The 25,581-nt window shown below is 43.6% G+C and overlaps 1 protein-coding gene across 5 annotated transcripts in view; it reads left to right on the top strand.

The window, feature by feature from the left end:
• LOC115508859 (mitochondrial intermediate peptidase) overlaps nt 1–25,581 on the top strand; it is a 156,738-nt gene that overhangs the window by 16,476 nt on the left and 114,681 nt on the right. For all 5 annotated transcript variants that reach the window (XM_030307882.1, XM_030307892.1, XM_030307874.1 and 2 more), the window contains exons 6-10: nt 2,751–2,933; nt 3,970–4,126; nt 9,359–9,407; nt 10,991–11,051; nt 14,457–14,509. In XM_030307882.1, coding sequence (XP_030163742.1) covers nt 2,751–2,933; nt 3,970–4,126; nt 9,359–9,407; nt 10,991–11,051; nt 14,457–14,509 — 503 coding nt within the window. The remainder of the gene's footprint in view (nt 1–2,750; nt 2,934–3,969; nt 4,127–9,358; nt 9,408–10,990; nt 11,052–14,456; nt 14,510–25,581) is intronic.

Raw genomic sequence — 25,581 nt, 5'->3', positions numbered from 1 at the left:
AGAACCTTTCAGTCACTCTCCATTGCCTATTGAAAAAGTATCAATGGCAGCTAATACGTAACGAAGAGTGTCCGTGGCGGTGCTTTCCCAGCCTTCCCTGTGCTCCCCCGTAACTCGTGACACCGTTGGACCACTTGCGTGCGTGGTCCCCATCCTCCTCCTGCTGTCTGCTCACCCGGCCCGCTTGCCGCAAGCCCCCGCCCAGGCTTCATCCTCAGACCACCGTGTCTGCGAAGCTCTTACCAGTTCCCCAGGTGAAAGTTTGTATTCATCTGAACTCCCGTTTTATGTATTTCATGCACATGGCATGTACCTCTTCCTGCCTTTTCTCGAAGCGGTTCCTGTGCGTTACTTGTCTAAATTACAGGCTTCTCAAGGACCAAGAACATGGGTCATGTTTTTTTCCAGTTTTGGCCTCAGCAAATATTGAATGACCGTATGGGAATCATAATAATACTAGCTAATACTAATCAGGTCTGATATTCAGAAGGAAGATAGTGGAGAATACTGTCGTTCCTGGTAGAGGAAGTAGGTGAACAGTCTTATTATTTTATGTAATCTTCAGGAACCATGTTTTTGAAACTTTACCCAGAAGCGTTGGGTGTCAGGTCAAGGTCAGTTTTGCCGGCATTGAACTTCCTGCTTTTACGTCTTGAGTGTTCTTACAAGGGTAGCTGCCCCCCTGCCCGGCAAGTAACTCCCTGGGAACTCATGAGCATTAAACATGCAAGTCAAGTAAACCTGCTGAACTCCTCTCTTATAATTTCTGTCTGTTCTCAAAGGTGCGTCACTAAGACAGGTAAGAGGAGACACGTTACCCTTTTTAAAAGAGAGATCTTGAAAGAAACCCACCAACATAATGTACAGATTATAAAGGCCTGTATATTTTTTTCTGTATTCTTCCCACGTTATTTCTTATTTTCTTGTAAAGGTATTGCATGAATATAATTTAAAAGTTTAAAATTAATGGGAGTATATATATTTTTAGCAATCATTTGATAACTTAGCACAACAATCTCATAGAATTCTTAGAAGTGCGAATACTGCATCTTTATCCCAGAATGATGAAATGCTATGCCTAGAAAATTGGTGAGGGCAGGAAGGAAACCCAGTTTTTAATTCCAGGGGCACTTTAACAGGTGGTAAATTCTTTGAAATAATCTTATCACTTTATTTTTTCATAGTCAAGGTTTTGTGGAACATTTTGGAACTGTAGTGCTATTCCCCATCTTTTGCCTTTTTGGGTTATTCCAATGATTACCATTAGGTGGTGATAAATGGTCATAGTAGAAACAAAATAGGCAACAGGAAATCTGGACTAATAAAGACCTTGAAGTATCTGAAAACTCAGTTTTCCCACGAAGTTTGAATTTTCTGTATTGTAGAATTTTTGGTTATTAACATATACTTAATTTTTTCCCTAGCATCTTACCAAGTGTACATCAGCATCTAAATACCTTTTTAAAAAAATTTTTTTTTAATGTTTTTATTTATTTTTGAGAAGAGAGAGACAGAGCGTGAGTGGGAGAGGGGTAGAGAGAAAGAGGGAGACACAGAACCGAAGCAGGCTCCAGGCCCTGAGCTGTCAGCACAGAGCCCGACGCGGGGCTCCAACTCACAAGCCGCGAGATCACAACCTGAGCCGAAGTTGGAAGCCCAACCAATTGAGCCACCCAGGCGCCCCTCTTAAATACCTTTAAAAAATAAATTAGTGCTGCTTAACCATGTTTTTGGGTCATAGTACAGTTCAGAATGTGCTGAGAGCTACTGACCCCCTTCCCAGAAAGACGTGCATCTGATTTCACCCGAAGCCTTTCACAGGTCCAGATGCCCGTCTAGTTTCCTAGTAACAATAACTGCAAATTCATCCTCGTCCTCCAGTAGAGCTGGCTGATTATGTGCACTGTAGTTAGGTTTCATTCAAAACATCTGTGTCACCCCTCGGCTAATACATGCTTTCTTAGGGGATTGTATATCCTCAAGGTGTGACTGCAGGAAAAAACCCCACATAGGTGTGCCGACACCATCCAGTATCATGGTCAGGGGCTCGGCGGGCTGACGGGTCCAGGCACGGAGCCGGAAGATACAGTCGGCCCTGCAGGCTCCGTCTGGCTCTGCCCCCCCCACCCCTGCTGGCCTTCTCTAGCTAATCAAAGTGTGTGCAGAGGCAGAACTGCTAACGTGTGTCCCCCTCTGCATGCTTGTTACGCTCTTGTGAAGACTTACAGTAATTCCTTTCCTTCCCTTGGACCTTTCTGTCTAATCTTTTAGGATCGAGGATGTTTTCAAATGTGTCCTTCAAATACTCTTTTTAGCCCACAAACACTTACAAGTATCATATTGATTAGATTCAACTACCTGCTATTCTCTGATTCGCTTAACTAAGAGGTTTTTGGGGGGATAGGGAAGGATTGTGTACCTCCCAATGTTGTTAATTTCAAAGATTATATAACCTAGGCATAACAGAGCTCTAGAACATACGTAAATATTAAGCATAGAAACACTATAAAAACCATAGGATAATCATTTTGTTAAGATATTAAATACATATCAAAAATAGAATCCACATAGTTCGTAGTATATTATTATATATTTATGGCACAAGCAATATACTCAATATTCATTTCATTTAATATATTTAGTATCTTATTCAATATGTTGCTTTACTGTCTTAATAGATGGTCTGTTAAGTCAGTTGTGAAATACTACTTTAAATGCCTTTAAATAACTTTTACTCCCTCCGCATGTAGCGTAAGAGAGCAGTGGACCTGAATGTTAAAATCTTGGATTTGAGTAATACATTTCTCATGGGAACTAACTTTCCCAACAAGATTGAGAAGCATCTCTTGCCAGAACACATTCATCAAAACTTTGTAGTCGCTGGAAATCACGTGATAGTTGATGGTCTACACGCAGAATCTCCAGATGACTTGGTATGTGTATTCCCTCGCTTTATAGTCTAGGTCTCATCTGTGTTTGCTACTGTTTGAACCCAAAATTCAGTGATAATGTAATTATACCTTTAAAAAAGCCCTAAAATTGGACTGTGGGATTATTAATTCTGTAAATGCTATGAATATGAAAATGGTTTAATTATTCATCTCATAAAGAACTCCTCATTTAAATTTTTTTTTATTAAAAATTTTTTTTTTCCTAAATGTTTATTTATTTTTGAGAGAGACAGAGACAGAATACAAGTGGGTTGGGGGCAGAGAGAGAGGGAGACACAGAAGCAGAAGCAGGCTCCAGGCTCTGAGCTGTCAGCACAGAGCCTGACGTGGGGCTCGAACTCACGAGCTGTGAGATCATGACCTGAGCCGAAGTCAGACGCTCAACCGACTGAGCCACCCAGGGGCCCCAAGAACTCCTCATTTTTGAAGTACGATAAAGAAATATATAACAATTACATTCTAGACTACCCAGATTCTTACTGCCTGTAGTCTTTACCTGGTTAAAGGTGCTTTATAGCACGTGTGTTGGGTAAAATTGGGTATGGTTGGGTATGTCCCCCCAGAACCCATGACTGAGAACTCCAGTCAAGTATGTGTTTATACCCCATGCTAGTTTCTGAATCTAAAAGCTTTATTCACTCTGTGTAAACCCTTTATTATTTTTTTTTAATGTTTATTTTTGAGCGAGAGAGAGAGAGAGAGCGCACGTGAGTACAAGTTGGGGAGGGGCAGAGAGAGAGAGAGAGGGAGATACAGAATCCAAAGCAGGCTCCCAGCTCCGAGCTGTCAGCACAGAGCCCGACTCGGGGCTTGAACTCACGAGCCATGAGATCACGACCTGAGCCGAAGTCGGACGCTTAACTGACTGAGCCACCCAGGTGGCCCATCCCTTACTTTCATTTTAAAGTAGTGATCACCTGTAGAACAGAGGGGGTGAGAGTTAGCCTATATTTTTATTGCGTGGGCCTCCGTGTCATGGTACTTATTATACCTTCTACCGTTTACATTTTAAATGTAGGTGCGAGAAGCCGCTTATAAAATTTTTCTTTATCCCAATGCTGGTCAGTTGAGATGTTTGGAGGAATTGCTCAGCAACAGAGACCTGCTGGCAAAGTTAGTGGGGTACTCCACGTACTCCCACAGAGCCCTCCAAGGAACAATAGCCCAAAGTCCAGGTAAGCTCGTTTACCCAGCTTTTTAAAACAGGATTTTCACAAAACTCAGCTTCTATTTTACGTGGCTCTAAATTAGCGTTCTCTTTTTAATACCCTCAGAGCCCCATTTATTGAGATTTTCTGCCTGTTTAGATAGACCTGACCTTTAAATAGAGCCAGTAATTGGAAATATATTCTCTCCAACCGAGGTAGTTTATTTCTTGTGCATGTCGAGAGTGAAGTCATACTTAAATTTTCATTGATGCTAATTTAAATTCTGTTCATTTTAAGTCAGCCAGTTTCTGTGTTCAACCCAACCACGTCGGTTAGGATTAGGATGAGAGGAGGGGAAAGATCAATGTGTCTGCTGAAGACAAGGTTGAATATAGGCTAGGACTATAAAAGCATGTGGGTATATGAACCTCCTTTTCAGAGAGAAGAGTGCTGGGTGGGAAGGTGGGAAGAAGCATCCTGGGGTTTGTGAAAGTCTTGCCTTGTGCTCTGCTGAGCTCTTTATGATTTATGGTATATAAAGGAAACGTTACACGGTAGTACAAATATAAGCGTATATGGTAGGTTTGTTCAAGGGCAAATTAAATTGCCGCGATAGTTCACACAGGGTCAGGAGCAGGGTAGCTGGAACTGTTCAGTTCAAGATACCTGTCGGAGCTGGAACGTCCAAGACTTGGTGGTGGGTTGAGAGGGAGGAGGACACGGTGTGCCGGCTACCCTCGGTTTCCGGTTGAGCATCTGGACGGACGTGCCCTTCACGGGTTGAGAGGGAACGCTGGGAATGAACTCTGTGTGGGCGGAAGATCACATCATTGATTCTGTTCTGTCTTTATCCCTTCCGTGCGTATCCCTTCTCTCTCTAGTATGTTCCTGTCTTCTCCAAAGTGTTCTTAAAAATGGCCATTTCTTTTGCAAGCAGCCGTCTCCCTTGACCCTTCGAGGCTCTCTGCGAAGCCATAGGCACATCTCGCTCCCCCCTTTGCTCATGTCGTTCCCTGCATGAGGAACAGCTCCCCCGTCCCAGTCTGTCTGTTCAAATCCTATACGTTTTTCAGTGTTCAGCCCCAAACCCACCTCTTTCACAAAGCCTTTTCACTTGTCACTTCCCTTAGACGCCCTTGTCTCTGAACAATTTGTTACACCCCATTTAGCTCCTAAATAGATCGTACGACAATTTGTATGTTTTTCTGTGGTCATTGTGGTCACCAGATTGTTAGGATGTTTTCTTCTTATTATTTTATGTACGGTTGACCCTTGAACCGTGCAGGGGTGCTGACACCCCCCCCCCCCCCCTAGTTGAAAATCCACATGTAACTTTTGACTCCCCAAAACTTAACTACTGACAGCCCACTGTCAACTGGAAGCCTTACCAATGACAAACGGTTTGTCATCCATATTTGGTATGTTATATGTATTATGTACTGTATTATAATAAAGTAAACCGGAGGAAAAATGTTAGTAAGAACATCGTAAGAGAAAGCACGTTTATAGTACTATACTGTATCTGTTGAAAACTATCCATGTGCAAGTGCACCCACACAGTTCAAACCCGTGTTGTTCAAGGGTCAGCTGTGATAATAGTATGATGCTTACTCTGGGCCATTATTCAGTGCCTCCACAGCCCTGTGAGGTAGATGTTCGTATCCACTTTATAGGATAGGAACCCAGGGTTAGTTATTGTGCCAAAAAGTGTCAGGGCTGAACCCTAAACCCATGCCCTAAGTGTGTGGTCTTTGTAGGCTGTTTGAGACCAAACAGAGGTATAAAAGGCATCATCTTCGTTCTCTGTCATCAGCCATTGATTTGACAAGTATTTACCGAGTGCCCACGATGTGTCAGATATTATTGTAGGCCCTAGAAATAAATCAGTGTGTAACACAGATAGAAATTCCTGCTCTGGAGCGGTTTATATTTCTGTAAGGGAGATAAGACCGACCTAAATAGGTAAAGAACACAGTATTTTATTAGTTAATACAAGCTGTAGAGAAAACTGGGTGGGGAAGGGGTTAAGGAATGTGAACGTGTGTGGATTTTAAACAGAGTTGACGGGGCTGGGGGCGGGGCAAATGAGCATAGACTTGAAGGAGGTGCAGGAATAAGCCTGTGGCTCTTAGGGGAAGAAAGTTCCAGATGGAGGCACGGCAAGGGCAGAGGAACCTAGGTAGCTGGACACATCTGAGGGGAAGCAAAAGGGCAAAGTGGCGAGTGGAGTGAGCGAGGGGAGCGGGAAGAGGTGGAGGCAGACGCAAGGAGGAGCTGTGTTCAGGGCTTTTCCTCGAGTGAGATGGGAAGTCATTTGGGGGTTTGAGCAGAGAAGTAGGGTGATCTGTCTTACATTTTGATGGCAGGTCATGTCCTGCTGACACCGAGATAGGCTGCAGAGAGGCAAGGGTGGAGGAGAAGCTTGTCAGAAGGGGTTTTGCAGTAATCGTGATGAGAAAGATGGCGGCTTGACCAAAGTGGTGGCAGTGGAGTCATAGGAGATGTCAGATTCTAGAGACACAGCATTTTGAAGGGGAACCAAGATTTTTAAGCTGATCAACTGAAAAGACATAGTGAGTTACTGTCAACTAAGAGGGAGGGGCCTGGAGGCTTCGTTTGGTTCAAGTTAAGTTGAGATGCCAATTGGTGTTCACATGGTGATGTTGAGTAGCAGGAGTTGAGGAGAGGGCTCTGAGCCAGAGAGATAAATTAGGGTCTGTATTTTCGGGCACGAGTTTGTCTGAGGTGTCCAGGGGAGTGAGTGCATTTGAAGAAGAACGGAAGTCCAGGGACTGAGCTCTGGGCTCTCCCAAGTTTAAGACGTCAGGGATATGAGGAAAAGCCAGTAATGGCCGCCAAGAAGGAGCATCAATGAAAGAGGAGGAAAGCGAACAGAGTGGGTGGTCCTGGAGGCCACGCCAGGAAGTGACTTAAGGGGAGGACAGTGATCAGCTGACTCAAATGCTGAGGACATGTGAAATCTAAAGAAGGTCGAGGATTGACTGCTGGGGTGAGCAGTGTGGATTCTCCAACCCACCGGACTTGCAGGTGCTAATGCCAGGTATCATTACGAGCAAATCCACTGCTCGCCAGGTGGTTAGCATGGTCGTATGTTAGAGTTGGGCTGTTGTGCACAGAGCCACAGAGGATATGAGTTTGTGTCCTTAAGGAATTTAAAATTTAGTTGGGGAGCTCAGTGATCTAAATATAAACAGTAACGCAGGTCAGTGTCTTTTCAGTGCCAAACGAATGGTAAGTGTAGACAGAACAATGCTAGAGGATTTTAGGAGTTCGGGAAGTTTGTCAGATGCTTATGTAGTTGTTGAGGGTTTTATGAGGGAAGTGAAACTAGAAATTGGTGGTGAAGAAATGGTGAACTTTCAGCAGAGAGAAGGAGGTGGGAAGGGATATAAACCAAGGTTAAGGTGGGCACTTATATGGCAGGTGAATTAGGAAATAATTTTCCAGTGAGGCATTTATTTGTTTTCAGGGGCTTTCAAACTCATTATTTTATTTTATTTTATTTTATTTTATTTTGTTTTGTTTTGTTTTGTTTTGTTTTATTTTATTTTGTTACTGTTTTTATTGTTTTTATTTTTTAATGTTTATTTATTTTTGAGACAGAGAGAGACAGAGCATGAGTGGGGTAGGGGCAGAGAGAGAGGGAGACATAGAATCCAAAGCAGGCTGCAGGCTCTGAGCTGTCAGCACAGAGCCTGACGCGGGGCTCAAACCCACGAACCGTGAGATTATGACCTGAGCTGAAGTCAGATGCTTATCCGAGCCCCCCAGGTGCCCCTCATTCTTTTCTTTTTTTTTTTTTTTTTTTTTTTTAATTTTTTTTTTTTAACGTTTATTTATTTTTGAGACAGAGAGAGACAGAGCATGAACGGGGGAGGGGCAGAGAGAGAGGGAGACACAGAATCGGAAGCAGGCTCCAGGCTCTGAGCCATCAGCCCAGAGCCCGACGCGGGGCTCGAACTCACGGGCCGCGAGATCGTGACCTGGCTGAAGTCGGACGCTTAACCGACTGCGCCACCCAGGCGCCCCCCCTCATTCTTTTCAATATGACAGTTTTCCAGGTAGATTGAGGTAGATCTTTCACATGTAAGATAGCTAGAAAAACAAAAATGGGTGAAAGTGAGTAAAAATCTCACTTAGATATAAAAGCATGCACAGACTTACTTGAACATACTTCTCTATGGCAGCTGGTATGATATCCTAAAATAAGCTTTCATTTTTAATGAAATAATGTTTTTTTCCTAAAAGGCCTAATACCATTTAATATGGCACATGGGGCAGTGTTTCCAAGACTACTGTTTACAAGGCCTGTTAAATATCGATAGTGGCAAGAAACCCCAGAGCTTCTTGGTTTAGGTTAACCTCTGTTCTTTTCTCAGGCTTTTATTTTACTCAGAAAGGAGATAAATTGGAGACGGCGAGAAACTTAAAACCATACACAAGATCATCTGGAAAATATAAAAACAGTGTTTGTGGCAAACTCTAAAATGCATGTGAAAACTCTACACATAAATCAGTGGCAGAAAGTGGCAAATTCAAAAGTACACATGAAAAATTCCCCGTCATGGGAAATAATGATAGTTGTACCATATTGCCTTTTTGAGTTTGTAGTATATAATGACTATGGCTGAAGTCTTTAAGTGATTAAAAAAAAAAATCCTAGCGGAGCTTAAATTTCTAAGGTTCTAATTTTGTTTATTTTCTTTTGGTGTTGATCCTGAATAGATTATTCTGCAGCTATATATAAAAAAGAAATATAGCTCTCCGGAAAAACATTGATTTTTAAAATCTAATTTTCAGTGACTCACGCTTCAAAATTACACTGATTTTTATGAACAAATCAGAGTCTGGCTATTTTTTTTGAAACTCGGGCAAAATTAAGCAGGTCTAAGAAACGTATTTTTTCTCTTACACATATGAGTAGATAGAAACACATTGAAAATTTGGATTCTTTTTTTTAACCTCCCCCTTCACTCCTTCCTCTGGGGTATAATCGAAGGGTTTGGATTACTACTATGTTCGTTAAATTTATTTTCTGATAAACTGATCATCATCATTTGGAAATACTTATGCCTAGGATACGTTAGCAACCCCGACATATCTCTTTGAGGGCATTTGAAAATGATCTCTTTAAGGGCATTACAGCGTATAGATTATGACTATTACATTCTAATTTTAACAGGTATGTTCATTATATTTTATGCAATTAAAGACATTTTCTTTTGGATTTCATTTTAGAGACTGTCATGCAGTTCCTTGAGAAGCTATCAGACAAACTTTCTGAAAGGTTAGTTTTTATACTACTCTTCAGATGTGTATCACGTAGGTATTTCTTCCTTTTCATTTTTTTTTTAATTCATTTTATTCATTTTTGAGAGACAGAGAGAGACAGGGCGTATGCAGGAGACGGGCAGAGAGAGAGACACACAGACAGAATCTGAAGCAGGCTCCAGGCTCTGAGCTGTCAGCAGAGAGCCTGATGTGGGGCTCGAACCCATGAACTGTGAGATCGTGACCTGCGCCAAAGTCGGACGCTTAACTGACTGAGCCACCCAGGCGCCTTTATATAAATTTATAAAAAATTTGAAGGTGACCTATTAAGAATGTAAGTGTGGGAATATCGAGTCAGATCTGTGGCCGAGTCGGGAGATTGGATTAACGATGAGGAATACTTTGAAAGCACATAGCTGTCTTCCCAAGGTGACAGTCTTGAAAACTTAGGCTGTCCCCTCTGATTAACCAGTTCATTGTCTTAGGAGCCCATCACTGATGTGCACTTAAAAAATGTTTCCCAAACCTTTTTGGAACTAGATATTTTCGACTCCTGCCACCAATTTTACAAGCTCATAAAGTCGTGTGTCTCTTCTTTTGGCCTAAATGCACATGGCGCATGGATGTGGTAGATTGAGCTGTGTTTTTGATCTTAAGAATGATCTGCCGGCCCTGCCTTCCATTCTTGATCGTGCCACTTGTCCTTTGCCGGTGCTTCTCTCGTGCTTTGTTGAGAGGCCACACTCCGGCAGCCTTCAGAGACCGACGGTTCCAGAAGGAGGCATGTCACGGCTGCCTTATTATGCTGCCTGGAATTTCCTTTGCCTTTTGACCACCAACACGTTGAATCTATCTCAGATTTCCATTTTCTATTATTATAAATTCACTCCTTAGCACCCAGTCCTCTCTAATTTGGATTATATTTTAAATTCTAAAATTTTCTTTTAATCTAGTGAATCACTGTGGCTTTGATAGAATGAAAAGGAAGTATTGATTATGCGGTTAGTTGAGAATATACTCTGCTTTATTAGGAAAGTGTTAGTATTCTTTCTTCCCTTCTCTGTAGCTATAGATTGTATTTTGAGCAAACATATTTTCAGATTTTTATGGCTATATATAGGTGTTAATTCTAACAGAAACTTCATATTCTATAATTTTAAGCACATATTTGATTATTGCCCAGCTAGAGTTTTCTTTGGGGAAAAAACATGAATGGAAATCTTAAATATAATCTCTGTTCATGTTTTTTCTTGTAGAAAGTTATTTGTTAGTCTCTTACCTTCTTAATGTGTAGCAAAAAGCAGTTATTTTAAGTTTTCTGGTGAATACTTTGCATGTTTGTGTAACATTGCTCATTTTCCCAGGCTTTAATGCTATCAAAACCTTTATCTGTCTGCTAGGATGTTTCTAAGGTAGAAATGGCAGTAATTTACTAATGATATATTGACATCCCTTTTAACACAGGTAAAATGTGGATTAATACTGGCTTACATTTGCACTACAGATGACTTCTGATTTTATCACGAATGTCGGAAAGGTACATAAACAAAATTATTAATGTAATCATTAAAATTTTGTCCTAATAAACTTGTTTTACAGAACTATAAGAGACTTTGAGATGATACGAGGGATGAAAATGAAACTAAATCCTCAAAATTCTGTAAGTGACACTTTTACATATTTTTTTTAATGTTTATTTTTTGAGAGAGAGCGAGAGACAGAGCCTGAGCGGGGAAGGGGCAGAGAGGGAGACACAGAATCTGAAGCAGGCTCCAGGCTCCGAGCTGTCAGCACGGAGCCTGATGCGGGGCTCAAACTCACGAACCGTGAGATCGTGACCTAAGGTCCAGTCGGACGCTTAACTGACTGATCAACCCAGGCACCGCGGAATATTTTTATTATGATGTAAACAATCTATCAGCTGGGGTCCTTATCTTTTGACTCTAGAACTTTCTTGTTATATGCTGAAGGTACATATAGTCTTGTTTGTTATCCCTGGACTTGGTTCTGGTTCTTGGGTTTGGTGAATAAAGCACTGAAATACTTGATCCATACGTCTGAATCTGACATTTCTCGGCAATCCAGTATTTTTGTTGGTTAGTTGATAGAAGACACACACACGCACACACACACTCATACATGTACACACACCTATAAACGTATATTAGCTATGTATGTTCATATATACCCGTGTGAAGGCTGCTTCTATTCTACGGAAAGTGGGCTTCTCCGTTTGAAGCAGCCTTTAAGGAAGCTCAGTGGAGGACTGATCTGGCAGGTGGCAATTTAACCATCAGTGTTAACATTACAGTTTACTTTTTTATTTGCTAACTTATGGAGCTCAATTAAATAGATCGATGCGGACTTCAAAGGATACCCCATCTTAAAACACTTAGGTGGTGTTTTCAGTCATAAGATTAAACGATTGCATGATCTTATAGTACAGACTTAAGTGTCTTTATGTCCAGAAGGATGCCCAAGTGATGGTGTGCCCCCAAAAGTGATGGGATTCCAGGTGTTAGGACCCTCGCTCTCCTTTGGTTCAAGGGCATTTACTGGGTTACTGGTTGTCTGCCTTATTCTCTTATAGGTCCTGTCATTGGCAGTTCTTGATTTTGGTGCTGGCCGCTAGAGCCAAAGTCCTAGAGAACATCTAGGGGAAATGAGCCTTGCAGATTTAGAAACTGTTTTCCAGTTTCTCAGATACAGCCACTAAGAAATAGATTAATCCTACCAAATTCACCAGTTTCAAGAGTAGCATGTCGGTTTGTTAATTTATGGTAGGAGCTGTCTAGCAAAGTAACTGGGGTCAGTCATCTGCAACTTTGGCTTGGTAGGTAGATCCACTTAGGAAGCTAGGTATAGGCCAGAATTTATTTTGGTGAATATAGAAATAGAAAAGATAAAATACGTTGTCAGAAGCTCCTTTGTTATAAGCTAATATGGAACTATCCTCTCTAGACATTTGGTGTACAGGTGATTCTCTAGATATTTGTGAAATGCCTGATCTCGTCGTGAACGGTACCACGCTTCACCCTGCAACCCTGGCCAGAACCTGGATTTGCTCCAGGCCACTAGGTCCCCAGAGTGTGTTCCCTGGACCAGAAGCAGCAGCAGCATCTGGAACGTGTTAGAAATGCAAACTCTCCAGTCCCACATGAGACGTGCTGTATCTCTAGCCCTACAGTCCTGTTCCAACAAGCCCTTCGGGTTATTTATCTCTTTCCCCTCTCTGCCCACATATAATCATTTACCAAATCCTGTGGATTCTACCTTCCAGAGAACTCTGTTCTCTCCTCTCCACGCCCATGGCCACAGTTCTGGTTGAGGTCATTCTTACTTCTCACCCAGACCATAGTTGTAGTTGCTGAACTACTTTTCTAGCCTTTGGTTCTGGCTCCTGATTTGGACTGCTTAGCAATGTGCTAAGTGTTAGACATAGGGTAGGTACTCAACACTTATTTGAAATACGAATGAATGAACGAATGAATGAATGACTTGCCATTAGAGGGATTTTGCCAAAAAGCAGACCTGACCTCGTCGCTCTCTTGTTTAAGATTTTTCTGTGGTTTTCTGTAATTCTCAGATTCACCTTCCTATTCCCTTTTTTTTTTTTTTTAATTTTTTTGAATGTTTGTTTATTTTTGAGACAGAGACAGTGAGAGCCAGGGAGAAGCAGAGAGAGAGAGAGAGAGAGAGAATCTGAAACAGGCTCCAGGCTCTGAGCTGTCAGCACTGACTGAGCCACCCAGACGCCCCTCCTATTCCTTTTTTTAATGTTTATTTACTTTCAAGAGAGAGACAGTGAGGAGGGTGGGGAAGAGAGAGGGTGGGGGGCATCTCAAGTAGGTTCCACACCGTCAGCTCAGAGCTTGAAATCACGAATCACAGGATCATGACCTTAGCTGAAATCAGGAGTCAGATGCTTAGCTGACTCGTGTAAGAAGACACTTGAGCAGAGCCTTGGGAGAAACGAGGCAGTACCCCGCACACGTCACGTAGGGCAGAGCCTTCTCAGCAGAGAGAGCAGCTGCCCGTTGTGCTTGGAAAATGGGGAGGAGACCAGTGCAGTGAGGGAGGGCAAGAGTCGCAGGAGGCAGGCTCAGGGTTCAGGGCGGTGCAATCAGGTCATGTAGAAGGGAGATGGGAAAGCGTTGGCGAGCAGAAATAACTCTTCCAGGGGCACCTTGGGTGGCTCAGTCGGTTGAGCGTCCGACTTCGGCTCAGGTCGTGATCTCGCGGTTCGTGGGTTTGGGCCCCGCGTCGGGCTCTGGGCTGACGGCTCGGAGCCTGGAGCCTGCTTTGGATTCTGTGTCTCCCTCTCTCTCTCTGCCCCTCCCCTGCTTGCGCGCTGTCTCTCTCTCTCTCTCTCTCTCTCTCTCAAAAATAAATAAACATTTAAGAAATGACTCTTCCAACATTGTGCAGTAATGTGGATTGAACACTTGAGCCCAGGCAATCTGACTTCACAGCCTGGGCCGTTAGTCACTCCTGTCACCTGGACAGTTTGTGGGGAGGATGATCTTCCAGGGATTCAGGCTGTTTTCCCCGTCAGTATTCTGTACCAGTTGTCAAAACCAACTATTAGGACAATGCTTCTTTATGACATATTTTCTTTGCCACGATTAGAGTTAATTCTCCTTTCGTTACACTTGAAATTGTTGCTTTCATTTTGGGGATCCACCCTAAGCTTCCTGCTTAGATTTAGAAAGAACTCTAATCTTACCTTTAGAGCCCTGATCTTACCTGCAGTATGTTTTATGGATAAATACGTGGGTTACATGGTGGGAAAATTTCAACATGGCTAATTTAATCTATTAATGTTGACTTTTATAAGTTGACATTGTACATTATTTACTTTCCCCCCCAAATTCTGGGACATTGTTTTTTTTTATGCCTTTGTACTCATTGATTATAGGGAAGTCAAAATAAAGAGGTGGGCATTTTTAGGGTCTTTAAAAAACTTACCTGATATAATGGTTTACATCTTATAAGCTGGCTAAATTCTTGGTAAAAATTGCGAAGTAGTCAATAATTTTCATAGCAATGGATCTTTCCATTGTAGGAATTAATGCCTTGGGATCCCCCCTACTACAGCGGTGTGATTCGTGCAGAGAGGTAAGTTGTTTTGTTTTGTTTTGAGAAATCCTTATAAATGAGAAGGAAGAAAGAAACCGTTTATTGAGCACTTTGTACAGTAATCGTGCAACGTGAGTAATCTCCTCACTCAGTTGCCCGCATTAGAAGCCCGTATACGCTCAAGTCCGCGCCCTGCCCTGGCCTTTGCCAACATTTGCCCACACATTCTTCGTCTGGTTTAACACCTGCGCTCTCAGCCTTAGTATTGTCTACCCCTCCCCCAAAGCCTATACTTGTATGGCTCGGGTCACTTCCTGGTTTAAAACTTTTAAATATCTCTGTGTGGTGTCTAGAATCTGGCTTCTTCCTGGGAGTAGCTTCCAGGTTTTCTTAGTAGATGGAGTGTTTCGGGGGCTGGAAGTTTGGTTGTCGCTCGTTTCTGGCCCGGGATGGGTGCTCGGCAAATATATGTTGAACTAAGGAAGGAATAGAGTAGTACTGGGGATGGTGACATACGGTTTTCTTAGGTTTCCTCATTTTTATTTGAACATATTGTCAACATATTATTGGCACGTCTGGAAGGATACATGTGAAATTAAGATTTAGGACAGTTAACTTGATTTAAGTCCTCCTCCAGTTCCGTAGTCTCCTCTTTGATTATGTAATGGCAAACTAGTGGGCATGTTTGTTTTCCCCCCTAAATACACCCTATTTCTGTCATTTTTATATTTGCATGTAAACCCAAGAAATATGGAGGGCTGTTCAAAGTGAAGACATCTAAAAACAAAACAAAACGAGAAAACCCAAAAAACAAAGTGAGCACGTTTAGAAATGTTTATGTCCCAAGCAACTTTATATATGCAATAGGAATTTTTGAAAACCTCCAAATCCTACCCGTCAACAGATTTTTAACATTTTTCTCTTAAAGCTCCTTCTTGAGCTTCTCAGCTTTAACCACGAGAGTTAAGATTGATTTAGGTAGTGGACGAAAATAAGTTTTGTGCCTTTTTCTCCATTAAGGCATGTTGGCATACACATGATAATAATATACTTAAGTTTGATTGGTATTCAGTTCTAAAGTCTTTCTGTTCCTCTGCGTTATTCAAGTCTTACTTACAAAGCAGATTGTCTCCTAATACTTCGTCAGCTACTGTTTTTTATACATATATTTCAGACTCAGCACAGGCCTCCTTCTCTGTGGAAGCACATAAGCTGTCATTCAAAATCTGTAATCATTTGATTATGATACACAGTGAGTGCCCAGAATATGTTATAGCTTAATGTAGTCATTTCACAGGTGCGTTTTATGGCTGTGGAACTTCAGACCTTGCTCCTTATCGTTACAGAAAACATATCATTTCTCTTCTAAAACTTTTTCAAAGAGAGATTTGGTTTGGTTATTTGTAAGGGAACACTAATTTTTTTTTTTTTTATTAATGCTTTCCACATCTATATAAGATTTTTAAAATTTTTTGTTCGTGGAAAGTGATGTAAATTAGATGTGTTTGTTTCTTCCCGAGTTTTGCTCTGTGATTTTTATTTGTTATTTAGCTTTACTCTATAAGTGTAGGATGCCCAGGTGGTGGTTCTGTGGAAATTACTTGTGAATATTTGAAGACTTGGAAAGACATCATCAATTATAAAGTATAAGCATTAATTAGGAGTAGGAGATCCCTGAGAAGTTTGATAGTAATCTTAAATAAAAGATACTGAATAAAAGGTGGTGACTTTCTCTTCTCCGTTTTTACCGAAAGTACAATATTGCGAAGTCTTTGTGTTGCTGACTGACTCTAGAGTCAGTCCTTAGGGATCTCTGAGCCCGCAGATAGATTGGGAGTTCTCTGTCCTCTGGACTGGCCACAGAGACGGGGGTTACCGTCCACACGGGGCAATTGTTGAGTGGCAACACCCCAGGCAGCATGGCAGTGTGGTCTGGAGTATGTCCCCTGACGTCTGGGGGGCCTGTGTGAGTCCTGGCTCCACCGCTAATGAGGTATCCATGAGCTTTGGAAAGAAAGTTCCTCGTCCTCTCTAAGCCTCTCAGCAAGGGTATCTATAAAATGGGGGTTATGACAGTCCCTCCCTTGTAGGTCAGGATGAAATGAGATAATGTTGCTATTATGAGTACTAAAATAACCTGATTATATGGAATTGGCCTTCTGGGGACACTCTTCTAGAGGATGATCTGCTCTAAGAGATGCTTTTTACGTGTTCTTTAAAATCTTTCGAAGGAGTGGTCCCTTCCCTCCGAAGTCTCCTCTAAGAAAACACTCGTCTCAAGTGTAATGAATATGTCGAATTCGTTGTAGAATGCTCATCAGACAAGCTTTTAAGGATAGAGAAGGGACACAGGGACAGGGAAGCACACCTCGCCCCTGCTTCCCAGAGCATCACTCTGTCCACGGAGGAGGAAACCCTGTGTCTGGCGGGCAGGACAGCTCACCTCGGGTCGCTTTCCTCTTGAAGGCCACAGCCTCTTGAAGGCTACTGCCTTCAAAATAGAATTGCAGCCGTCATTCATGGCCTCTAGGATCCGTCCGGTCACAGCCCGCTTTTCTTTAACAATGAATACGTGCACACCCACGGTTATTTGCGGGTATGGCCTGCCCTTCTGGTCTTTCCCACCATCCTCTTCCTTCACAGTTTTCCTCAGCCAGACGAAACCCTGCGTCTCGCACTTAGATCCCTTTGTGTCTCAGACAGAGCCTGTGTCTGGCAGCTAATAGTGTTCCCTTTGCCTTCCTTTGCTGTCTCACTTGTGAAATTTCGCCAAGAGTCCACGACACCTCCGGGTCTGCCACAGCCTCTGTGCTTCCCGTCACCACCATACTTCCCAGCCTCCATGTGGCACCCTTGACCTTTAACGACGTGTTCCTTTGATCCCCTGTGTTCAACACGTCTTGTCAACCATACCTTAACGCTCTTAAGAACAAAGTTTGTCTTATTTTTTCCATTTGCGGTTACGTGTGAAATAAACACTCTGGACTCTCGACAAATGCATTATTGGCGAATAGCCACTGTTCGAGACTGTGTCCAAAGCAGTACTCGGAAATCCTTATTAAAAGCAATCCAGTTGTAAAGAGAATATCATATCGTATATTCGTGAATGGCTTTTTTCATCTACCAGATTGGTTGGAAGCAGGTAACCCTCTGGGAGGTCTTCATAGTGCTCATTTGTTGGCAGAAGTTTCCACCGGGCTTATTGGTTCTTAGAGTTAAGAAATCGCCAGCTCTTCCAGGAACACAGTATAACCTACCTGGTCTCCACCAGGGGCTTTACTGAATTTACTTCAAGTGTCCATACTAGGTCATGTGTTGGGCTCTTAACTCCGTTCAAAGAAGCAAGAAAAGGGATGCCGAAATGCTTCAGATGGGATCGTAAGAATCGGGGGGTTTAAACATCGATTTTCAGTAGCTTAAAAGGCAAATGATTGAGTTTTGGCTTGAGATTTCAGTAATCTTGATTGACAAGAGTAGGCTGAGAGGCACAGGTAATGGATGAGAAAAGAAAGCGAAAACAGAACAGTTTGGATTGGAGGTTGGAAGGACGGAATGACGTGAGGACTGCTAAATCCTTGTTAAATTCCTCTGCTTTCAAGTAAAGACGTAAATAAATGTGTGGTTTGACACAAAACAAAAAATAGAAGGCTTTCCTTGGTTTGAGTTTTTCTTCAAGTTAACCCCTGGGACCTTTCTTTTTTTGCTTTTATGTTCAGATTCCTTTCAAGTTTCTTAAATGTTCGCTTAAAGAAAGAACCTATTACAAGTGAGGTGAGAAATTAACGTCTTTTCAAACCACCCAGGGTTGGTCCTGGGAAATAGAGGCATGAGTGACCGATGGAAATCTTAAAGAGCACAGAAAAATCTTAATTTTCTTTTTCAAGTTTTAGTGTTGGAGTCTTCATGGCACAGGAAAAGTCATTCTTTACAAAACTTTTTAAAACATTTATTTATTTTTGAGGCAGAGAGAGACCGAGGGTAAGCGGGAAAGGAGCAGAGAGAGAGGGAGACACAGAATCCGAAGGAGGCTCCAGGCTCCGAGCTGTCAGCACAGAACCCGACACGAGTCTCGAACCCATGAACCGCGAGATCATGACCTGAACCCAAGTCAGACGCACAACCCACTGAGCCATCCAGGCGCCCTGAAAAGTCACTCTTTAAATTATGAGAAGTATATATACCGTTATTTTATTTAAAATTTACATGGGATTTTTGAACAGGCTGTACATTCGTATGGTTCAAAAAGTCACAACAACTTTAAAAAGTACTCACTGAGAAATTTTGGTGTCATACCCGTCCCTGCTCACAGCACTCCCCCTTGCCCCTGTCCCCTAGAGGTAATCATTTTAAAGTTGTTTCAAGTGTCCTGGCAGTGTTTGATGTCTGTTTTCAATGCTGGTCAACTTTATTTCTCTGCTGCCAACAGTGAGTTTCAGTGAGTATTACTTCATTAATTTTGGTGATATTTTGTAGATATTATTGGGAAGTGGAATTCAGTATTGTCTATTCTTTGCTAAGGGGTACTCTCAAAAGTTCAAGAGCATTCATTCACATAATGAAATAGGAATGTTTTCTGTTTTAAACTCTTCAGGAAACCCTGAACTTTCACAGACAGATGACTCTGGTATTTCAAGATAATAAAGATTTGTTTGATGTGTGAAATTGTATAGTTTATTGGCTAGTGTATGTGCAGTGAACTTGGTGCTGTCAGTGTTGAAAACCAGTAACATTTATTATGAAAACTTTCAAAATAAACACAAGTATAAAGAATAACATAGGTAGGGGCACCTGGGTGGCTCAGTTGGTTGGGCGTCCGACTTCGGCTTGGGTCATGATCTCACAGTCAGTGAGTTCGAGCCCCGCATCAGGCTCTGTGCTGCTGGCTCGGAGCCTGGAGTCTGCTTCGGATTCTGTGTGTGTCTCTCTCAGCCCCTCCCTCTCTCTCTCTCTCTCTCTCTCTCTCTCTCTCTCTCTCAAAAATAAAATTAAAAAAACATAAAAAAAAAGAATAACGTAGGTAACCCCATGTTTTCATCTCCCAAATTTAGTAACTATCCAAACTGTGCCATATTTGCTTCATTTACCTTTTTTCTTTCTGTTTCTTTCTCTCTTTCCCTCCCTCCCTCCCTCCCTTCCTCCCTCCCGTCCTTTCTTCCTTGTTACTAAACCTTTGACCTCATGTCATTTCACTTCAGCGTGTTTCTTGTGTACCTCTAAAGAATATGGATATTTTCGTACATCACTCCAGCACCGTCATTGCCCAGGAAGGTTCACAGCAGTTCACTGGCACCACCTGATACTCAGTCTGTATTCATGTTTCCTTGATAGTATTGGGTCCGTTTTCTCCCAGGCAGCTTGTTGGAACCAGGGTCCACCCAAGACCTACACGTTCTATCGGTTTTTTCTGTCCCCCGAATCTCTGACTCTGCGGCAGGTGAGCACACGCCTTGCCCCAGCCCAGCCCCCCCATCTCTTTCGTATTATTACCTTGTGGCAGACACCAGGTTGCTTGTCTGACAGATGTCCCAGACTTCTGGGTCTATGCGATCGCTTTCTTGTAGCGTCATTTTGCTGCTTCCTCCGATCTGGATGTGACGGGAGCCCCGTCATTTTTGGGTGTTCTGTCTCGTCTTACCGTTGCAGTTCAGGGATGACTAATTCTACGTATAAATGTAACAAATAAGCTGTGTGAGAGAGGTCCCACGGCTGTCCTAAGATGTGGCTCCGGCCTCTGAGGTGGTGGTTCTGTCACCAGAGTCAGTCACAGCAGTGTCACGTGGACATCCTCTCTCCCGGACGCCAGGCCCGCCCATTTACTTTCCCACTTCTCTGGGGTGATGATGGGATTGTACTGTATTTGTGAACTTCAGTTTTGATTTATGTTAACTACAATCTCCGGTGAACTAAGCAGCCCGTCTGTACCATTAAGGAACCTTGTTCTCCGATTACCAGGAAGTTTGGCTGGAGAAGTTTTCTTGGCTGTAGCCTCAGAAGGCAAGATAGAAACAACTGGCAATGGCCGGTTCTTTATAAAACAGAGCGTTTTTATCCTCTGTTCTTTATTTTCAGTGTGTTCGAATCGCCTGAAGGGTAAACGGGTTTCGGCGTCGGACACCTTTTACTACCTCACCTTGGTTTAACCGGATGGAACGGTAGCTCTCCCCTGTGGCTCTCAAGACTAAACATTTTAAAACACCATCCAACTATCACATTAAAATCATGCTCAGGCAGTCATTCCTGATGCCAGAAACACCCTATTTCATTTTCTCTTGCTAAAGTCAGTAGTTGCCCTGATGGCATCGTCACATACCCTGCTCTTACCCTGTGTGCGTTCTCCCTCGCCCACTCGCGCCCTCCGGCCGGCTGTCTCGTTTCTGCTGTGGTGAGCCTCTCTAAGTGTTTGCCATGCGGTACAAAGCTTCTCTGACATTCGCTCAACCTCCTGAGTAGCACCGGGGAAGACCGAAGCCTCTGTTTACCTGCAGTTTCAACCAGGATCCGCTGGGTACACTTAATTGTGTTTCTGTGTTTTCACGATGTTCGATGCCAAGATGTGTTTAGAAATAACATCCAAGTTCTTTCTGTAATCCCAGGTGCATCACAGGTTGAAATATAAATCTGACTCATAGATTGTACTTCCTAAGCACAGTGATACATTGATCTTTTCTTTTTTAAAAAAAAAAAAAAAAAAGCCCTCAGGGACGCCTGGGTGGCTCAGTCGGTTGAGCATCCGACTTTGGCTCAGGTCGTGATCTCACTGTTCATGAGTTTGAGCCCCTCATCGGGCTCAGTGCTGACAGCTCAGAGCCTGGAGTCTGCTTCGGATTCTGTGTCTCCCTCTCTCCGCCCACCCCTACTCATGCGCACGCGCGCTCTCTCTCTCTCTCTCTGTCAAAAATAAATACATTTTTTTTTTTTAAAAAAAGCCCTCAACAACAAAGAATTCTTCAGTTGAAAGTCTCTAATACTTCTGTACTTATTTCAGTGATAATTAGTGTTCCTGATGGGGATTTTGAGATATGGCTAAATCCCAATCAGAAAGAAAGATTTCATTTTATACCAGTACCCTGCTGATTATAGTATGTTCTAATTCTCTGCAAATCGAGAACTTGTAAACCCCTGGGTCTCCTATTTCTCACCAGAACGACTAGCAGAGCATGTCTTCCGCTTCATTTGGCCGCCACGGTGGCTTAACAGTGATTCTCCTCCGATTTCTGGCTGGGGAAGAAGCGTATGCGGATTGCAGACAGGTCTCGAGTCCGGATTCAAACCGGTGGGACCCTCTTGACAGCAAATAGTAATAAAACTCTCCTGTGAAGCCGTAAGAGAGTTTGAGGTGACGAGAGGGATGGCAATGACTAAGTGAGTGACAGGCGACACAGATGGCAATAACACACTAAATAAGTCCCCAGAGCACATCCGTTTCACGCCGTGCACGCTGGGCTGTGGCTCTGAGAGGCCATAGGTTTTCCATGTCCCCGCAGTACCTCTCTGCCGTTTTGCAGTCTCTAGATGGTGGAGGAGGCGTTTCTGACACGTAGTGTCTGTGCGGATAGGAAAGTTGTGCCCGGCGGTGCCCTGAACAGGTGTTCGGAAGCAAAGTGGCCGCCCCGGTGCCGTGGCCGCAGGCTGTGGCTTGGCCGGCCTCTGGCCCCACGTCCTCAAGGGGTTCAGTGGCCTAGGTGTCATTTCATGCCGTGTGGCAGGTGCCAGCCGAGAGCAGAAAAGGCGGGGGCCCGCGGGGTCGGCCTGCTGCCCCGGGACCGGTGTGTCGTAGGGCCGGTGCGTCAGGCCCGGCTCGTGGCCGCTGGACGTCCCTTCGGGCCTTTCGAGTCTCTCCCCGCCTCGATGGCCCTTTTCCCGTCGTGGCTGCTCTTGGGACAGGAATCGCCTCTCGCTTGTGGGAGTCACGGAGGGCGGGGGCAGCACGCAGGTGGCGGGACCTCCGGCTGTGGGCAGGTGGCCGGGTCGGCCGTGGGCAGCCTCTGCTCGTGGGCCCTCGGTACCCGTGCGCCTTGGCTGGTGCTCCGCCTTCTCCAGGAATGCCCTTCGCCCTCACCGGGGAGCTCGTCCTTCGACCCCTGCCCCGGAGGCCACCTCCTTTTGGAACTTCTCCCTGACCCTCGCGGCGGCATCCTGTCCCCCGTGGCGGGCAGAATCAGCCACGGCCTGTCTTTGTTCCTGGCCCTTTGAGCACCGCTCTTACGCCCCTTCTCACCCGGGGATCCTGCTCTGTGAACCGACGGTGCCAGGCCCTTCCCACCTCGAGGAGTTATCAGGCACGTAGTAGGTGACTCGTGAGTGCTCGCTGCACCGCCTCCACCTTCCCGCCAGTGCTGCTGTAGTCCGTGCGGTGGGCACCGTGCCAGCGTCTTCGCAGGCCTGGTCTGGCCATCAGGGGAGCCGGGAAGCGTCGTCTCCGTTTCCCTCGTTAGCAAATCGAGACCCCTCCAGAAGCCAAGTACCTTGCTCGAAGCACAGCACCAGGGAGAGAGAGAGCCAGGATTGCAACTTCAGGGCTCTCTCTCCTAGACCTCCTGGTGCCGTGACAGGCCTCTCCGGGCCTCCGTTTCCTCAAGTAAAACGAAGCGGTAATTCTCGCTCTGCCTGGCTCACAGAATTATGTAAGGAGTGTGGGAGACTCTTGATGCGAAAGTGCTGTGCAAATTGTAAAGCATCTCAGGGATTGATATGATAGTAATTACATGTGGTCATATATAGAAAGAAGAAAAAGGGATCGCTTACCCTAACTTTTTGTATATCATCAATCTCTTTCTTTCTCTTAACTTCTTTCCCTGTGCTTACTGAGGTGCTAAGATATCCCCATCTTAAAATACAAATACTTCCAGGGCGCCTGGCTGGCTCAGTCGGTGATGCGCTCCTCAATTATGTAGAAACTCAAAGATTTAGAGTTACAAACCAAAGTTACAGTAATATTAGATTTTACATTAATGATTTTTTTTTTTAATTTAAATGTATTGGTTGGTCTCTTAGGTCCTGTAGAAAACAGAAAATACAGTTACAAACCATTGTTACAATAATACTAGCTTTTGCAACTTCTCATGCATTTACCTTAATTGAGATCTTTATGTCTTCACATGGTTTCAGTTACTGTCTAGTGTCCTTAAATTTCACCTTGATCGTTTTTTTGCTGGGCAGGTCTAGTAGTCTTGAACTTCCTCAGCTTTTGTTTATCTGGGAATGTCTTGATTTCTCCCTCACTTTTAAAAGATAGTTTTGCCAGATATAGGACTCTTGACTGAGTATTTTTATTTTAGCACTTTGAATATATCGGCTGGCCTCCCAAAGTGTCTGGAGAGAAATATGCAGAAAATCTTATTGAATATACCTTGTATGTGATGATTTGCTTTTGTTGCTGCTTTTAAGATTCATCCTTCATCTTTGGCTTTTGAAAGTCTCATTATTATTTGTCTTGGTTTGGGTGTCTGAATTCATTTTTCTTGGAGTTTTTCGAGCTTCTTGGATATTTATATTCCTGTCTTTCTTAAAATTTGGGAACTTATCAGCCATGATTTCTTCAGATGTTTTCTCTGCCCTTTTCTATCTTCTCCTACTGGGACTCCCATGATTTGTATGCTGGTCCTTTTTATGGTTTTCCGTTGGTCTCTAGGCTCTCTTTACTTCAATCCTTTTTCTTTCTGTTCATCAGCCTCTATAATTTTCATTCTCCTGTCTTCATGTCACTGTTTCTTTCTTCTGCCTGCTCAAATCTACCTTTGCTTCCCTTCAGTGAATTCTTCAGTTCAGTTATTGTGCCTTTCAGCTTTAGAATTTCTTTTTGGTTTCACTTTAGGTTTTCCTGTCTCTTTATTGATATTTTAATTTTGTTCACACACTGTTTTCTTTTTTTTTTTTAATTTTTTTTTTCAACGTTTATTTATTTTTGGGACAGAGAGAGACAGAGCATGAACGGGGGAGGGGCAGAGAGAGAGGGAGACACAGAATCGGAAACAGGCTCCAGGCTCCGAGCCATCAGCCCAGAGCCCGACGCGGGGCTCGAACTCACGGACCGCGAGATCGTGACCTGGCTGAAGTCGGACGCTTAACCGACTGCGCCACCCAGGCGCCCCCACACACTGTTTTCTTGACTTTCTTCACATCTTTCTTTAGCTTTTGAGCATCTTTAAGACAGTTGCTTTAAAGTCTTTGTCTAGTATATCTGCCATTCAGTCTTTTTCAGAGACAGATGAATTTGAATTATTTCTTTCCTCTGCGTAGGCCACACTTCCCTATTTCTTTGTATGCCTTGTGATACTTTTTTGTTGTTGAAAACTTCTCTAGTGTTTGCTGGCTTTTTAATTTTAATTTTAGTATATTGTTTTTGTGGCTTCGCTTGTTGTAGTCCGTTTCTCTGCTGGGGGTCAGCCTGAGGTGTAAACTTAATGTTTTCTCGGGTCTGTTTTGAGCCTTTCTGGGGACATGTGCAGATACTTTCCAGTTTTCCTCATACGTGCAGTTGCTTCTGAATGTCCCACTCTTTGACATCTGGTTTTGAGGAGGGGAAAAGTGAAAAATGAAAGAGGAAAAAAAGCGTGAGTCCTTTATATCTCCTGGAAGTCGCCTGAGCTGGAGGGGGAGGCTTGCAGCAGTAGCGGGGGGGAGGTACGACAGTGGCTGTCTGCCTGTCCGCACCTCTGGGATCAGAGGCAGCAATCAGCCCTCGGAGCACAGATCCCTGCCATCTGGGGGACAGAGTCCTTTTTGCCCACCCTAACCCCACGAGCTGTGTGTATAAGCTGCTCCAGGAGCAGGCGTGCAGCTGTCCGCCCTGTGGCTGTGGATGGGGAATCGGTAGGCGCTGCCGTGCTGGGAGCTCAGAGTGACCAGTCTGCACTCCGGGCCTTCCCCTGGAAGCTGAATGCCTTCCACAGACTCCAGAGCTCCAAAATAGCTACGTCAGACACATTCTACCAGCGCGCTTGTGGTCTAGGTGGGAAGACCGATTGCTGGTGCTTCCTGCTTGGCATCGTCCCAGAATCCTCTCTCTTTTTTTTATTTTGTTTTTGTATTTATTTTTATTTTCAGGCAATCAAAACGTGAATTATGTTAAAAAAAATTTTTTTTCAATGTTTGTTTATTTTGGGGAGAGA

The sequence above is a fragment of the Lynx canadensis genome, chromosome A1 (assembly GCF_007474595.2).
Source record: "Lynx canadensis isolate LIC74 chromosome A1, mLynCan4.pri.v2, whole genome shotgun sequence".
NCBI lineage: Eukaryota > Metazoa > Chordata > Mammalia > Carnivora > Felidae > Lynx > Lynx canadensis.
Note: the sequence above shows the minus strand (reverse complement) of the source record. Positions and strands in the feature narration are given on the sequence as shown.